The sequence below is a fragment of the Poecile atricapillus genome, chromosome 17, assembly GCF_030490865.1.
Source record: "Poecile atricapillus isolate bPoeAtr1 chromosome 17, bPoeAtr1.hap1, whole genome shotgun sequence".
NCBI classification, from domain to species: domain Eukaryota; kingdom Metazoa; phylum Chordata; class Aves; order Passeriformes; family Paridae; genus Poecile; species Poecile atricapillus.
This window is the reverse complement of record NC_081265.1, coordinates 9,450,937-9,466,859: the sequence shown is the minus strand read 5'-3', so window position 1 is coordinate 9,466,859 and position 15,923 is coordinate 9,450,937. Positions and strand designations below refer to the sequence as shown.

General features: G+C 44.3%; 1 protein-coding gene across 3 annotated transcripts in view; it reads left to right on the top strand.

Moving 5' to 3' along the window:
• Nucleotides 1–15,553, top strand: part of GAS7 (growth arrest specific 7) — a 76,813-nt gene extending 61,260 nt beyond the window's left edge. For 2 of the 3 annotated variants that reach the window (XM_058852110.1, XM_058852109.1), the window contains exons 8-14: nucleotides 4,180–4,254; nucleotides 6,844–6,922; nucleotides 8,031–8,159; nucleotides 9,996–10,119; nucleotides 12,454–12,533; nucleotides 13,794–13,892; nucleotides 14,611–15,553. In XM_058852110.1, the coding sequence (XP_058708093.1) occupies nucleotides 4,180–4,254; nucleotides 6,844–6,922; nucleotides 8,031–8,159; nucleotides 9,996–10,119; nucleotides 12,454–12,533; nucleotides 13,794–13,892; nucleotides 14,611–14,724 (700 nt within the window). In that variant the 3' untranslated portion in view covers nucleotides 14,725–15,553. The remainder of the gene's footprint in view (nucleotides 1–4,179; nucleotides 4,255–6,843; nucleotides 6,923–8,030; nucleotides 8,160–9,995; nucleotides 10,120–12,453; nucleotides 12,534–13,793; nucleotides 13,893–14,610) is intronic. The other variant, XM_058852111.1, reaches the window with a different exon arrangement.
• The last annotated feature ends 370 nt before the right edge of the window (nucleotides 15,554–15,923 follow it).

Below are 15,923 nucleotides of genomic sequence, written 5' to 3'. Positions count from 1 at the left end.
TTCAAGAGGAAGGGAAAGTTGGTGTGAAATAAGAGAGAGCAAGGAGAGCAGCTCTGACACTGTGGGGAGGTGTGTCTATCAGCAGCAGAAGAAGCTGGCATGCTGGAGAGGAAAGAAAAGATCCACTGTGTGCTAGAAACAAAAAAAGGTTGGGAATTGAGTGTGAAGAGGGTCTGGATGGGAGTTCCAGGAAGATTAATACATTTTTCATCTGTTTGTAACAAAGGAACAGGATTGTTCTGTGTGGAAAAGGAGGAGGGTGGTGTTGAGCAGGAGGAGTTATTCATGGAAACAGCTCAGGCCATCAGGGGAACCTCTGTGTTCCCAGCTGAGAGGAAATACTGATCACATTTTCATGATGACCATCAGGTGCCTTGGGGAACACCAGACCACATTTAACTGGGAATTTTCATGTCCAGTAAAATGCTCTTTGTGTGATCAGCCTGCTGGAGGTGAGATTCAGGCAGCTGTTAAAAACAGCCCTTCAGTAGGAAGTTGGTATAACCACATAACCAGATTTCTTCATCAGATATCCAACAAGAGGGAAGCTGACTGAAATTTGGTTTATCAAGTAGATACTTTTACAGGAGCTTCTTGTATATTGCTCTGACTGAGCAACTGAATGTTCATTCAGTTGTTGTTGACAGAGGTAGGGTTATAAAAGTCAAATAGCCACAGATTTTGACTTTTAGGAAGACAGACCTCAAGAAAAGGAGGAAATTAATTAATAAATACACTGAACTGAAAAATCCAGAGTGTTGGTGGCACGAAGGAATTACTTTCAATCAAGTGGAAGTAAGGTCCAGGATTTGCATTCAGGGAAGGACTCCAAAACAGCCAAAAAAATCTGCAGGCTGCCCTGTAAAGCACCAGGTATAAGAAGCAGTGTTTCCATTAGCAAAGGAACAGTGTCTTATTCATTTTTTAATTAAGCAGTGCTATGTTTAGAAAATCTAAGTTAAATAGCAGGTTATTTCTGCCATGTTGAGCAGATCCAGGTGTGCACCTTTCACTGTTTGTCTGCAGCCATTTGTGGAAGACTTCTGCAGCCTCTGCACTACAGGAAAAGTAATTATGCTTCTGTTGTCTGATAATTTCATTGTTCCCTCCTAATCTGGAGGAACAGTGTAAAAAGTCTCCCAGTCACAGTCTTCCTCAGTGGCAGCTGTGGAGCTGTCTGTCAGATATCCTCTACCACCTTTTCTCCCTGTTCCCCCTGTTGTCTTAACCTATTTAGCTTCTTCTTGCGTGCCAGTCACATCAGATCATCTTTGCCTCCTTTTGCAGCTCTCTGGGTTTTCTTCATCCTCCATAATATGTCATGACTGAAATTATTTGAGTGTGGGCTCACAAAGTACGTTTTTTCAAAATAAAGAAAAATGTAAAAGGGAACAGGAAATAAACATCAAAAATCAACTAGAACTAGTAAAGTTAGGACAGTCAAAATGCACTTAAAATCTGTAATGCTTCTGACTATATAGGGAGTGAAATCCTGAAAGTTTTCAAACAAATGAGTGGAAACAAGAACTTGTAGCTTTTTTTGTTAGGAAGGTGGAATTACTGCCAAACAGCCACGTGGATGTCTGACAATGGACTCAGGAGTTCTGGCGTGTTTGTGTTTCACAGTCACCACAATCCAGAGTTTGCAGTGTGTTTATATCAGGCAGGGTCAAGAGGCAGATTTTTCTTCCCTTCTTTGAGGTTTATCTTGGTTTTTAGCCCCTTTTGGCTACAGGTGGTGACAGGAAACCAGGCTGGGGTAGAATAATTTATTTCTTACATTTGGGGTTTGTGACTATAGACATTTTACCTTTCTATTTTTATCTTTTATAGATGATCCTCCTTACCAGGCAGTCTGCTCTTTTAGTAGTGCCATCCATTTGCAGTACATGTAACACTTCAAATGCCTGAAACAACCCTGGAGCCTAGGCCAGAGCTGGAACCAGTGAGGAGCTCTTCCATCAAAGCCAGTGGCTTTGCTTTCCTGGTGCCACATTTAGGGCAGGCACTGATGGCACCAGGCATAGGGTGCCTTGTGTGTGCTTGTGAAATCATGAGAACCACAGAGTGGTTTGGGTTGGAAAGGACCTTAAAGCTCATCCAGTTTCACCCTTCCCAGTGCCATGGGCAGGGACTCTTTCCACTAGACCAGATTGATCCAAGCCCCAGTGTCCAGCCTGGCCTTGGGCACTGCCAGGGATCCAGGGTCAGCCACAGCTGCTCTGGGCACCCTGTGCCAGGGCCTCCCCACCCTGCCAGGGAAGAGTTTATTCCTAATATCTAACCTAAACCTGCTCTCTTCCCTTCTGAAGACATCAGGCTTGCTTCTGTCCTGCTACATTCAACAATTCCCCAGCTTCAGCAGTAGCAGGGAAGAACTTGACAGGATTTTAAATTCAGTGTTTTCACAGCAGACCTTTTGATGGAAGATGGTCAGCTACTCCTCGGTTCATGAGACACAGGTTCTGTGAGGGTCTGCATGGGCAACTCAGAACAGTCAGCAGACTGTTGCACCTTTGGATACCCAACATCCACAGAAAATCACTCAAAGGCATCCTAAAGACAAATTTCAGCAGGATGAAGGCTGTAGACTAGAAGTTTGGCTGAGAATTGAGCCCAAAGCAGTGAGCCTTGGCTCTGGGGAGAGACATTTGCACCTTTATTACTTTTGACCTGTTCTGTCTTTCCAGTCCATAGAAATTGTCACTTCTCAGACAAGATTAGTCTCATCCTGAGGAAGGTCTTTAAAGTACATTAGGTGAAATGTGCCTGGATAAGGCCCTTTTCACAGTGAGCTCCTAACGCAGCTGAGCCTTTGATGCCTGTGTTGGTCTTGTTTTAGAGCAGGCGTGGGGAGCTGGCTGGTTTTGTCCTCATGGGAGGGGGAAGAAGAGGACCCCCAGCTCCTGGGTAAGGTCTGCAATATTGTGTCACACCAAGCTGGGTGTCATTTTGGGTCTCAGCCAACTTCATCCCTGTCAATTGCTGGAAGGGACATCCCAATCAATGGCTTTGCTGTGGAGCTGTCAGCTGTGGCACCCAGATCTGCTCCCTCCCCTGAACTGTGAGCGTGACAACAGTGTGGCATTTCCCCTCCCACACCATCCACCAGGATATTTTCAGCAGCCCAGAGCATCAGATCCCTCTCAGCTAGCTCAGGGGACTCCTTTTAGCTCAGAAGTGCACTTGCTCAACTAGCTCCTGCAAATGGGCATGCCAGAAATACCCCACCTTGAGTCTTTGTGGACAGACACTTCAGAGCAGGTTTTGCACAGAATCAGGAGGTTTTCTACCTGGGAGCCACACAGCTCTCTCAGAAATGTTCCATTGAACGAGCTGACAGCTGTTTGCTGTGCACCTTGCAGTTGTTTCAGTGGCAGCAGAACTCAGGGAAGGTGGTTTCAGGCATGATGCCCATCACCTCTGCTCCAGCAGCTGCTCATTCCTCCCTGCTGGGCTGTCAGCACATACCCATGTCCCCTCGCTCCACAGCTGCATTCCTTCTCCTCCCTGCACTCATTCCCACAGCAGTTGTGTGCCAACACCTCCCCTCCTCTGTGCCCTCACCACTGGCGAGCTCAGCTCCTGTTCCTGGTGCCTCCCAGTGAGTGAAGACAAGGACAGTGAGTGGGCTGGATGAGAGGAATGGGATGCACCGGCCTCGTGCTGCTGCCAGAAGCTCTCTGCCATGCTTTGCCACCCCTAACACAGAGCAGGGAGTGTTTGGTGTCCCTAAGAAAGGTGCACTCCAACCCCTCAAATCTCATTTGGATTTTTCCTGGGTCGCCGCATTCCTTCATTTTTGCCTCAAGGATGTGCAGCCTCACATTTCACAGCAGACTTAACCACGTGCTTCTGGTTTTGCAGACAGCCCGTGTTGCACAGCAGAAACACTCTGTCCTTGTTATTTGCTCTCCAGAACTGTAGCTTCTTCAGCTAATTTTGTCTCACATGCCGTCCTGCATATAGCCCTGCTCTTGCCTCTGCATTTTTAGCATATGGGGGGAGAAGACGGCTCATCAAACTGGTGCTGCCAAGCCCTGAGACTGAAAGGAAAATTCCTGTGGCAAAATCTGTTAAAATGCAGAGAATTTTCTTCAAATTACGTGTGTGGGTTTCTGCCTTAAAGCTTACTTACTGCTGTCTTTTTATTTTCTCTTTGTGTGTATGTGAGTGTAGGATAAAGATTGAGGAGGAATATGCTAAGAACCTGTCCAAACTGTCTCAGAATTCCTTGGCTGCTCAGGAAGAAGGGTAAGTGTGTCTCTGTGACTTTCACAGAAGACGAATTTTAATACAAAAGGCATTTCTCCCACGCAGGTACATGTAATTTTCTCCAGCTCTTTCCCATAGAGAAGAGGTTTATTTAGATTAGCACCCTGGGCATGTTGGGGAAGATGCAACTTCAGAGTTGTTTGGGTTTGTTTTTTTTAAGTTGTCAATGAGAAGTTTTTAGGAATATGTGTCTAAAATGTTGCCTTTCCAATCAGGTTTATATGCTGTCCTTGTTGTAGCCAGGACTAGTTCCTTCCAGGATTAGCATGTATGTGTACTAAATTACTTAGAAAATGGAAGAATATATAGAATATATAAATATATACTACTGAGAGTAGATGTGTAAGATCAATGCTGGTACAATCAGAGCAGCACAGACAAGAGGGAGGATAAAGAAGTCTTCTCATCAGGGTTATGGCCCTTCAAGAAAAGCAGCAGACTGCTTCTTATTTCCAACATTTTCACACTTGGAAGTTGTTAAGAAGGCATTAGGCAGTGCAATTCAGACTGAATTACAGTTCTCCAGTAATAATGCAAAGACACCACTCCTGAAGGATCAGAACTTGGTAGCTCTGTGTGTTTCACCCTGGCACTGAAAGCCAAAGTTGGAAATGACTGTCCTCACCACAACTTTGACACAGTGTGTTTCTGCCAGCACTGGAGCTGCATGAGATGTTCTGTTCAGCTTCCAGGAGGCAGGGACAGAAATTGCAAGGGGATAACTGGGCTGTTACTGCCCTGAGCACCTACACTGGCAATGGTTTCTGTCCTCCTTTCTCTTTAGGGGTGGATGCTCACCTGATCCTAGCACAGCTAAACCCACTTTCTTCCACATCTCCCTTCCACTTTCTCCTACCCCCAATGGGAGAGGGAGGGAATGACTGGAAAAATGAAGGGGAAGGAAACTAGGGCAGAGCAGGTGAAAAGGGAGGGAATGAGCCCTCAAGCCTAAGAAACATTGAAATAGGGAACTGGAAAGGACCTGGTGCAGGGTGTGTGGAGCTGAAGGCACTGTGCTCTTCCTGGATCAGATACCAGGGTTAGAGGCAGTGAGAACTGGCCAGTGGAGAGGACCTCGGGGAAGGAGAAATATTTGGAACACTTCTGTAGGTGTATCTAAGTTGTTTAGCTGGTGAACACTGTATTTGAGGACTCAAGTCCTTGCAGCAGCACGAGAGGTGACAGATCATTAGTTTGAGATTGCAGATGACAGGTGATTTTTCAGGCTATCAGGAACAGTCAAATCCCATTATCCTTGAAAAGGGAAAGGATAGAAGGAGCCAGGAATTGTAGATTGTTCTGCTTTATTAAACCTTTGCAAAGAGGTAAAATAAACCATCAAAGTTTCACTTGGGGAAAACGAAGGTGATGAGCAATTGTTGTGTATGCATAGAGAACAATGCCAAGTCAACCTAAACTCCTTCAGTGATGGAGTAAGAGAGTAGGTCAAGCATCACAGCTCTTAATTTAGTATTGCTTTTTGTGATGGGAGATTCTCGTAGGCAGACAAGAGAAATGGTGGCCTAAATAAAAGTGCAAAAAACTAGGTAGGAAAAAAACCCACTGCTTACAGAAACTAAGCTGCAGAAAGTAGCTGTGGAATGAGATCCCAAAGGGTTTGTCCTAAGTTCTGAGGGTTTTAAAATGATTTTGTAATGAACAACCTAGGATCGAAGAAATGATGGATTTACTGTAATCAGAGATATGACAGAGCTAGGAGGGTTGGTATGTGTAATTTGAAGAAAAGGTTGCAATTCAGAATTCTTGTGTTAAAATGGAGAAATTAACTGGGAAAAAAAAGATGCATTTTAATGAGGACAAAGCAGCGGGTTTTATACTTTCAAAGGATGTGAAAGATACAGTTACATAACAGTTTGTGGGAGAAGGATCTGGCTATAGTGAATCACAAGCTTATTCATCAACAACTTCATGCTGTTATCTAAAAAGGCAATCATATTGAAATACGTAGAAAAAAGAGTGTCTGATACAAAATAAACTGTTACCAGTTTAGCCACTGGAGTTTACTGTACTAGGGGCAGTGTAGTTTTGGTTATGATGCTTCAAGAGGAGTCTAGGTTGTCATAGAGGGTCTGGAGGAGTGTGCCTCAGCTGCCACTATCTTGGAAATAATCTGAAAGAAAATAATCTGAAAGAAAAAGACAATGGAGAAATTTTCAAGTGCTAAAAGGCTTCTCCAAGACTTTTCACCTGAAGTGAAAGTCCTTTCTCTGAGGTAGGGTGCAAAGTAGAAGAGGTAGTGGCAAAACTGCATTGCTGGAAACTTTGTTATGGTAAGGGTAAGATACTGAAGGATCTTCCTTGTGGATGCTCTGTAAGTGGAGATTGTCATGAATTGTGTTTTCAAACGCAATCCAAAGATCTGCTGCAAACTGTGCCAACAGAATTCTGCCCTGGTCACAAAGGTTGGTTGTTTTCTCAGATTTCTGTTACCCTTTTCCATGATTTTGCTGATCAGGATATGGTACGAAGTGTTGTGCCAGATTTATCTGACAGATCCCAAGAGGATGGGTGGGGGAGAGACTGATCATTGTCCTTCTCTTCCTTCAGCACACTGGGAGAAGCTTGGGCTCAGCTCAAGAAGAGTTTAGCTGATGAAGCAGAGGTTCATCTCAAATTTTCTTCTAAGGTAAATGGTTCTTTCTTTCCAAAGATTTTTGCCCTGAATTTCTGGGCCTCTCCCTTCAGTGCATGTTACTGGGGGAAATACACATGCATGTGGTACAAATTTAGAAGAATTAGTAAGTTGGTGAACAAATATACTGAAACTCTGTCCAAATCTTCCTCCCCAAATCAGTTTATTTAGTCTACCTGATGAGTAAATTGAAACACATCTAGCCTTAATTTTTCATAAAAAAGAAGTAAAACTGATTCTAGATGTTGTTCATCTGGGCTCTGTGTTCCAGCCAGTAAATTTAACTAGTGCTTGTACACTTTACTTCTGCAAAGGAAGAAATGAAAGGTAGTATTTGGCTTCTCAGCAAGAATCTACTCTACCTGTCTGGAAGGAAGAGAACCAGAACGCTTTTTTTTTGTATCATTAGCCTTTCTCAAAAGTGTGCTGGGAACATCATGTTATATTTGGGTTTTATCTCTAGTGATGCCCAAGGAGATTTCCTTTACAAATTACGGTATTTATCTGGGTTTTTTCCACCACATGTGACATGCTCTTGAATCCTGTTACATTCTCTTAACCTCTGTGGGTGTTCAAGTTCAATACAGTGGCAGATAGCACAACAGCCATGTTCTGGAGGAAAATTATAGCTCTGCACCATTTGTAAGTAATTCAGCAGAGGTTACTCAGGCAACCAGCTGCTGCCTTGGTAACCCACTGCTCTGTCTTAAACTTCGACATCAGGGCTGTAATTAGTGAAATACTTTTTGCTCCCCTTTGTCCTCCTGTATTGTTTTCCAAAAGGAAAATGTGTAGCCTGGAGTGATGTGTGTGTGTAGGCAGGCCAGGTAGAGAGGGGCTTTTCCATTGTTTTACTTCTCCTTAAACAGTGCACAGGAACTCTTGTAGCATCCTCTAAATTGTTCCCACTGTTTGTGTGCAGGAAACACGTGGCTGTGGCACTGCAGGGGCAGGGTTTAGTGGTGGACCTGGCAGCCCTGCGTTAACGATGGGACTTGATGATCTTGGAGGTTTTTTCCAGCTTAACAATTGTGTGGTTGTGTGAGGAGTGAGGAGCCTGGCTGCTCATTACTGCCATTTCTTCCTTTGTTTTCATTGGCAGCTTCAGAGTGAGGTGGAGAAACCCCTGCTCAACTTCAGAGAGAACTTCAAGAAGGACATGAAGAAGTGTGACCACCACATCGCAGACTTACGGAAGCACCTGGCCAGCCGCTACACAGCCGTGGAAAAGGTGGGAGCAGGGAACAGCCTGGAGGCTTTCTGAGATGCTGCTGGTTTGAGCAGAAGAGCAGCTGCCCCATGAAGAGTTTCTGTTCTGTCCCAAAGGACCACAGCTGTTCCTGCTGAGGGCTTTCACTGTTAGCTGTGCTCTGCCCAGCCCCAGGCATAGTTTGGTCTTTAGCTGAGATCTGGGAAGTGGGGGGCAAACATCTTCACTGCTGAGGTGGCTTTTTGCTTCATCCTCCCCTTCCCAACTTGGGGCAATACATTTCTAATACATTTGATGCAAATACTTCTTACTCTTGTGCATCTATTGTCCTCAAAATTTAAAACACCTTGCAGCAGGGTCAGGTCAAAGGCTCACCTGGCTCTGTGGCCAAGAGCAGATGGCTGAGGAGGGCAGCTGGACCCTGGTCTGCCAAATCACAAACCCTTCACAAGAAGCATCCTCACTGAAAAAATCCAAACAGCAGCAGCAGCCAGTAATGGGCTGATGAAACACGAAGCAGGAGGTAGCTGAGGTTGTGGTGCAGGGAGTTACACCCACAAAATATGATCCCCCAGCAGCTGGCAGAAATGGGGATGCTTGTGCCTCAGCTGCTGAACTGTATCCTCATGAGATTTGCTTTTGGATGCAAATTGTGAAGGAAAATAGCATTCCCAGTCATCCCCAAAGCTGTTTGTGCTTTCATTAAAGCTCAGCAGGAGTTCCCTGGGGGACAGAACTGTTGCAGGATACACAAGGTCGTTAGGCTGAGTGTAGGCAAGGGAGGCATTTTTCCACAAAGCACAAAGTTCTTCACGCTCCTATCTGCAAAGCAGCTCAGTAGCAATATTGGGAAGGTGAATTAGGAATAACCTTGGGAAGAAGGAGTGAGAGCAGGAAGAGCTGTGGCTGCAGTGCCTGTGGAACACTCGGCCTCTCATGGATTGCTCTCCTGCAGCTTCCTCTCCAAACCTGCAGGACCCAGCCAGGGCCTCAGAACATGGAAAAAAATCCTGGAATGCTTCAACAGTGCTGTAACATTTAGGCTGGTGTGACTGTAGAAAACTGCAAGGTGCTAAGAAAATACAGTCATGGCAGTTTAGTTTGGAACACTAGTACAGTATAAAGAACATACATGGCAGGTTTTATAACAAATGGATGCACAACAAGTGATTTTTATGTATTTATCAGCCTGCATGTAATGATGTTTATTTGTTAAGGTACTTTACTAATTTAGCTGTATAATATATATTTGTACTGATAAAACAGGTTTTAGCAGCTTGAAGAACTTCTGTGTAAAGTAGTTTAAGTCATCAGTTGTAACCAGACCTCAGGTTCTTGATTTCTGTTGGCATGAACCTGAATAAGTTTTTCTGAATTAAGTTCCTGTTATTAGTTTGTGATAGGTGTACATTGAACATACTTAAAGACAAATTTTGTAAGATCCTTGAAATTACTTCAATGATTCAGATTCTAAGAAAAGTGAATGGAAGAGGTGTCTTGGTAATGATTCTGCTTAAGGCATTTGAAAGAGGCTGCTGCTCTTTTTTCTTCCAGAGATAATGAGAAAGCTGTTAAGGAGCAGTGATGCCATTAGTCCTTTGCCTTTCTAACTCTGTGAAGAGTTCAGATGCATTTGTGATTTGGTGGTGGTGACTCCTCTGTGATCATAAGACACTTTTGTGAACTGCACATGATGTTGTAAGAACCTGAATCCCTGTTAGGACCCAGTTTCATGCAAAGCTGCTGACTTCTTGCTGAGAAATGCTTGTGTGAAGGAGTCCTAGACGGCTGAAAGCAGCTGCCTGTAACTACCTTCTTCTTCTCTGTAACTACCGAATCTTCTTTAATTACTCCAAGGCCCGGAAAGCCTTGACAGAGAGGCAGAAGGATCTGGAAATGAAAACACAGCAGCTAGAGGTGAAACTCAGCAACAAGACAGAAGAGGAAATCAAGAAGGCCAGACGGAAGTCCACCCAGGCAGGTGAGTACCCTCAGCACATGGCGAGAGCAAGGTGGAATGCACCTGCCATCCATCCATCCATCCATCCATCCATCCATCCATCATCCATCCATCATCCATCCATCCATCATCCATCCATCCATCCATCATCCATCCGTCCATCCATCATCTGTCCATCCATCATCCATCCATCATCCATCATCCATCCATCCATCCATCCATCCATCATCCATCATCCATCATCCATCCATCATCCATCCATCATCCATCCATCATCCATCCATCATCCATCATCCATCCATCCATCATCCATCCATCCATCATCCATCCATCCATCATCCATCCATCCATCATCCATCCATCATCCATCATCCATCCATCCATCATCCATCCATCATCCATCATCCATCATCCATCATCCATCCATCATCCATCCATCCATCCATCCATCCATTCTTCCATCCATCCATCCATCCATCATCCATCCATCCATCCATCATCCATCCATCATCCATCCATCATCCATCCATCCATTCTTCCATCCATCCATCCATCCATCATCCATCCATCCATCCATCATCCATCCATCATCCATCCATCATCCATCCATCCATCCATCATCCATCCATCCATCATCCATCCATCCATCCATCATCCATCATCCATCCATCCATCCATCCATCCATCCATCCATCCATCCATCATCCATCCTCCATCCATCCATCCATCCATCCATCCATCCATCTATCCACGTGGCTCTTGTTTGTAATATTGTAGCTACAAATCTGTGTGATGCTAAATCCTCAGAAGAAACAAGCCTAGTTTTTCCAGCTCAGATGTCACCAATTATTGATAGCTGAGGTGAGAACAAGAAAAGTAGGGTGAGTTATCTTGCTGTTTCATGAAAGTGTCCTTAGATTATTGAATGTTTGTGGAACTTCCAAAGTCAGATTCAGAAAAGCTTAGCTGAGGGTGTTTCTTCCATAAATCATAGTTCCTTCCTTGGTTCTTTCCTAAATCACACTCACCCACAACTTTGTGGGTGCCTATTACACTTACTATTACTGTCTTTTTCCTTGAAAGTGATTTTTTTGCTTTTTTTTTCTACTGCTACTCAGTGACTAAAATCATTTCTCTTCTAGGAATATTGTAGTGTGTACTGTACTGTGCTGAGGATGCAGCCACTTGCTGTGAGCTGTGCATGTTTTGCAGAGGCTCTAGCCACATCTGCAGGATCCATCAGGAGCTTCTTTGAGATACAGAGCTGATACATACAGCTGAACTTTGCTGAAAATAAGTTTTAGCTAGGGCTTCCATGTTTCATCCCTTCAACAAGGGCTGCTCCTTGTCAGAGTGCTCCTTCAGAGTTCTGAGGTTTTTAAAACTTCAGGACAGGTGTCTGGGTTTTAAGGAGACTGGGAGAGTCACTGGCAGTGTGAGCATGTGTACAGGCAATCATTTCAGGAGAAAGAAAAGTTCTGATTTACCAACAGGAGGCTCAATGAGAGATGTTCTTTATTGACCTGAAAATTCACAGTCTGTCTTTGTTCCTTGGGTTCTTAGAAATTGTTTATAATCGATTTTTATTGAACAAGCAAGGAAGAGCTGGAGATCAGAGAGGGAAAGAGAAATTTGGCATCATTTAAAGAACAAAGAGAATTTCCCAGCTGGAAAGCAACAATCTCTGAGAATTGTTTTCCAAATTTTCCACCCCCTCTGTCAGTGCAGAGTACTGCAACAAAGAAAAAGATGGAAAGAACTGCAGCTTCTTGTGTTGCTGCCCTGATCCCAGAAGGAAGCTGGAGCTCAGCTGGAATCTGACATCTCCAGAGGCTGGAGAAGGCATGAAGCTGCAAGTCAGCATCCCTTCATCCAACAGCTGGTCCTGATGCATCGCTCCCCTTAGAGACAGAGACCTCTTAGACTGCAGTCTCACCTCCAGAGTGCAGTTCCATAACTCACCATTGTTGATTTCCCATTTTAATTACTTTATTTTTCAAATATAAATATATATTTTGCCCTCTATGCCTTTTTTTGTTTAACTGAAGTAACTTGTCTTTTTATATTTCTGGGCATTTGGTAAAATACTGCTCTTAATGCTTTTAATTTTCTTTCAAAATCTTGTCTTTGCCCCTATTCATACTCACCCCAATCAGCTGCTTTTTTTTTGCTATACATCAAGTGTATGCATTTGGTTGAAATGTTGGTCCATGTAACAAATACCATGTAGCAGAACTCCTCTGAGCTCCACCAGGGTTCATCTTCAAATCCTTGGGGTCTACAAAACCTGACCTGCACTTTCCTTGTGAGTTCTGGCTAGAAAAGACTGATGTGTTGCTCTCTTGACTCGTTCAGGGGATGACCTGATGCGCTGTGTGGATCTTTACAATCAAGCCCAGTCCAAGTGGTTTGAGGAGATGGTGACCACCACTCTGGTATGTGACATCTAAAACTACCCTTGCAGAATTGTAATAGCCTACAGTATTCATCATTCACAGCTACTTCAGTGCAAAGCAGTGGGGAAAATTGGGTGATAAATCTCACATTGTGTTGCCCATTCTCAGACCCAAGGAAAACTCATCGTTAGGGGAAAGAAGAAATAATTGTTTGCAGAAGTCATTAAACCAGTTCAGGGCTGCCTAGGGGCGAGAACACTTGAATTGTCCTTAGGAAGGATGAAGTAATGCACAAGAAAAACACATGAGAAATCACCAAATCCATTTATACATTAATGAATTTTTCTATTCCACGATTTCACAATTTTCTTTGAAGTCTCCCCAGAGCCATCTCTCCTGCAGATTTAGCAGCCCCAGTTGTCTCAGCCTGCTTTGCTACAAGCTGCTGTGGCCTCCTCTGGACTTAATCCAGAAGCTGCACATCCTTGTTGTGCTGCCAACCTCAGATCTGGCTGCAGTGCTCCACATAGGATCTCACCAGAGCTTCCCCTAAGGCTTCTCCTCCAGACCCTTCACTATCTTTGTGACCCCACTTTGGACACTCTTAACAGCTTAATGTCTTTTTTTATATTGTGGTGTCCAAAAGTGCACACAGTTCTCAGTGTATTCAGTCCAGAAGGACTAAATGCAGATTTTGGGGTATAATACCAGAAACCAGAAGAAGAGGGAGGCAGAAAACATCAGGAGGAAAGATAGAAATCACCTGCCTTTCCAACTAAAGTGTTGCTGGGTTCTGCTTACTGCCAGCTGAGCAAGGTGGAAGCTCTTCCCAGCTCATCATCTGGTGAACTGTGCTCTGACAGGGATCTGGTTGGAATGGGGGGTGCTCTGAGCCATCCACCCCAATGTACTTTTGCTGCCCCAGGGAATCACTGTAATTTCTGTAGACAGCAATAAAGTACACAAAACTTCTTGCAGGAAACAGATTCCCTCTTGCTTGCAGCATCTCTGAAGGCAGTGGCTCCACTCTTTGCCACTCAATGGTTGTCTCCATTTTGGAACCTTTTGGAAAGGTTTGACCTTTTTTACTGTTGCTAGGCTCAGGCTGAGATGACTGCTGTTGCTTGCTGTTTCTTATTCTTTGCAGAGCAGAGGAATGTGCAACCACAGAGTCCAGCTCCAAAGCATGACCCTGGGGCAGTATCGCACCTACTGGCAGCCTTTTGTGTATCATCCTTTCTCTGGGCCTCCAAGCTCAGGTTCCAGTAAAAATATGGACTTGTTTTTCTTCATGTCCAGGAGCTTGAGAGACTAGAAGTTGAAAGGGTGGAGATGATTCGGCAGCATCTGTGCCAGTACACACAGCTGCGGCACGAGACAGACATGTTCAACCAAAGTGTAAGTGTGCTTTTTGTTTGGTCTCTGTGGTCTTCACTGCCCTCCAGCTGAGCAGAATGCTCCCTCCTGACCTGGTCTGACTGGCTTTTGTCAAAGGATGTGGGAGAAGTGTCTGCAGGCAGCTTGTTAGTCTGCAGCAGTGCTGTGGTGCCTCCCTGCAGCCCTGCTCCTCCAGGACTCTCTGATCACATTTCATACTGCTGGATCACAGCTCTTTCCTGGGGGAGACAAACCAACTGAAGGACATTTGGCCAGCATTATTAGCTGTCCCAGCATGATGCACTACTCCTTGAAGTCTTCTGTTTGTGCAAGGAAGATGCTGAATTGTTTGACTGTTGGAAAATGGAATATATATATATTTGTTCCTTATTAAAAACTGGCCATTTATCAAATACTAAAACATGGGGGGATGCATGCTGACTCAGTACAGTTGTGTTTGGTGTAAAGTGCAGATTGCAGGACAGGAGTCAGAGGCTGCCTGGCTGCTGCCTGGCACAGGAAACCTGTCCCTGCTTCTTCATGTTAAGTCTCCCTCCTCTCTGCTTACACAGGGCTGCACGTTCAGACCTGTCTTGTCCATCCAGTCTCATGCACAGGCAGCTCTTGTTTGTCTGCAGATGCAGTGTAGGCATGCCCACAGCTGCTCTGCATGTCAGAGCAATGACTCCCTGCTTGAAGTGTGCCCTTGACATTTGAATTCTTGTTTTCTTCGTTTCAGACAGTAGAACTTGTGGATCAGTTGCTTCGGAAAGTGGATCCTGCCAAAGACAGGGAACTGTGGGTAAAAGAACACAAAACTGGAGATATCCGACCTGTGGACATGGAAATATAGACTGATCTATAGTTGGATGTGCTGAGTCCACTGAATTAAGCAGGCAAACGTTTGTCTTTAAGGGTCAAAAGAGCATAGGGAAAAGGTTGTTTCACTACCAGACAGACACCTTGTAATTCATGCCTGTATGGGCTCTCTCTGTTCCATTTAGTCATTACAATGGTCCTCGTTGTGCTAAGCCTTAAGCACCAGACATTCCAGGGTGAAAAAACCAGATGTGTGCTTCCCACCAGAGGTTCCCAATTGCACGCAGCTTCCAGGAGAAATCTGCTTCCTGGCACAGAAAGTGCTCTGTTCTTCAGTGACTTTGTGCTCCACCCCTTGCATGACTATCTCTATAGGGTATGTTAGAACAACCACGCAGAGAGCCTCTGGCCAGCAAGGAGATAACTGAATATGATGCAGGAGGCAAGAAAGGCCTGATCATGAATCCCAGGTCTATCACTGACTGCCCTCATGGCCATAGGCAAGTCAATTAACTTTCCTGGCTCCCCCATTTATAAAATCTGTGTATCTTGCAGCACTGCTGTGTGAATACATTGCTTTTCATATAACACTGTCTTTCACCACGGCAGTGAAGTGATGGCCCTTCTCCCAAAATCCATGGAGAAGATTCCTGTTCTTCCTGTTTTATACTCCCTCTCAGGGATACATAAACCCATTTTCATGATTTCTGTTGTCGGCCAGTCGATAAGTTTGAAAGTGTTACCATCACAATTTTTTATCAGGAAAGACTTGGTTGTACTATACCTACCTCATTAGCTGTCAGAGTGCCCTCAATGACAGAAGGAGGTCATATTCCAAGGAATAAATGAGATGTTTAAAATCTCTCCTGCTCATGCAAGGTGTTTTTCCACAGAATCTCCTTAAAAGTAGTCCTCTAATAGTTTACTTGGGATTCAGGTTAAAATTTCCTTTGTTGGTTTCTTCAGGTGAATATCACAGACTTTAGGTATTTTTAATTACCGGGTTTGTCCCGCTAAATTTTGGCTTTTATCTTTTTGGAGCCTGATTTTCAAAGGTGATGAATATGTGATGCTAGATTGCATTCAGTGTAGATGTAGGTGCCCAGCACTTCTGTACCATCAGAGTCTTAACCTGAGGTTTTTTTCTATGTTACCCTTACTGCAAACCACCAAAAATTCAACACTGCTCTTAGAAAATAGTGTTATGTAGTTTGGAGGCTGGTTTTGAAAAGG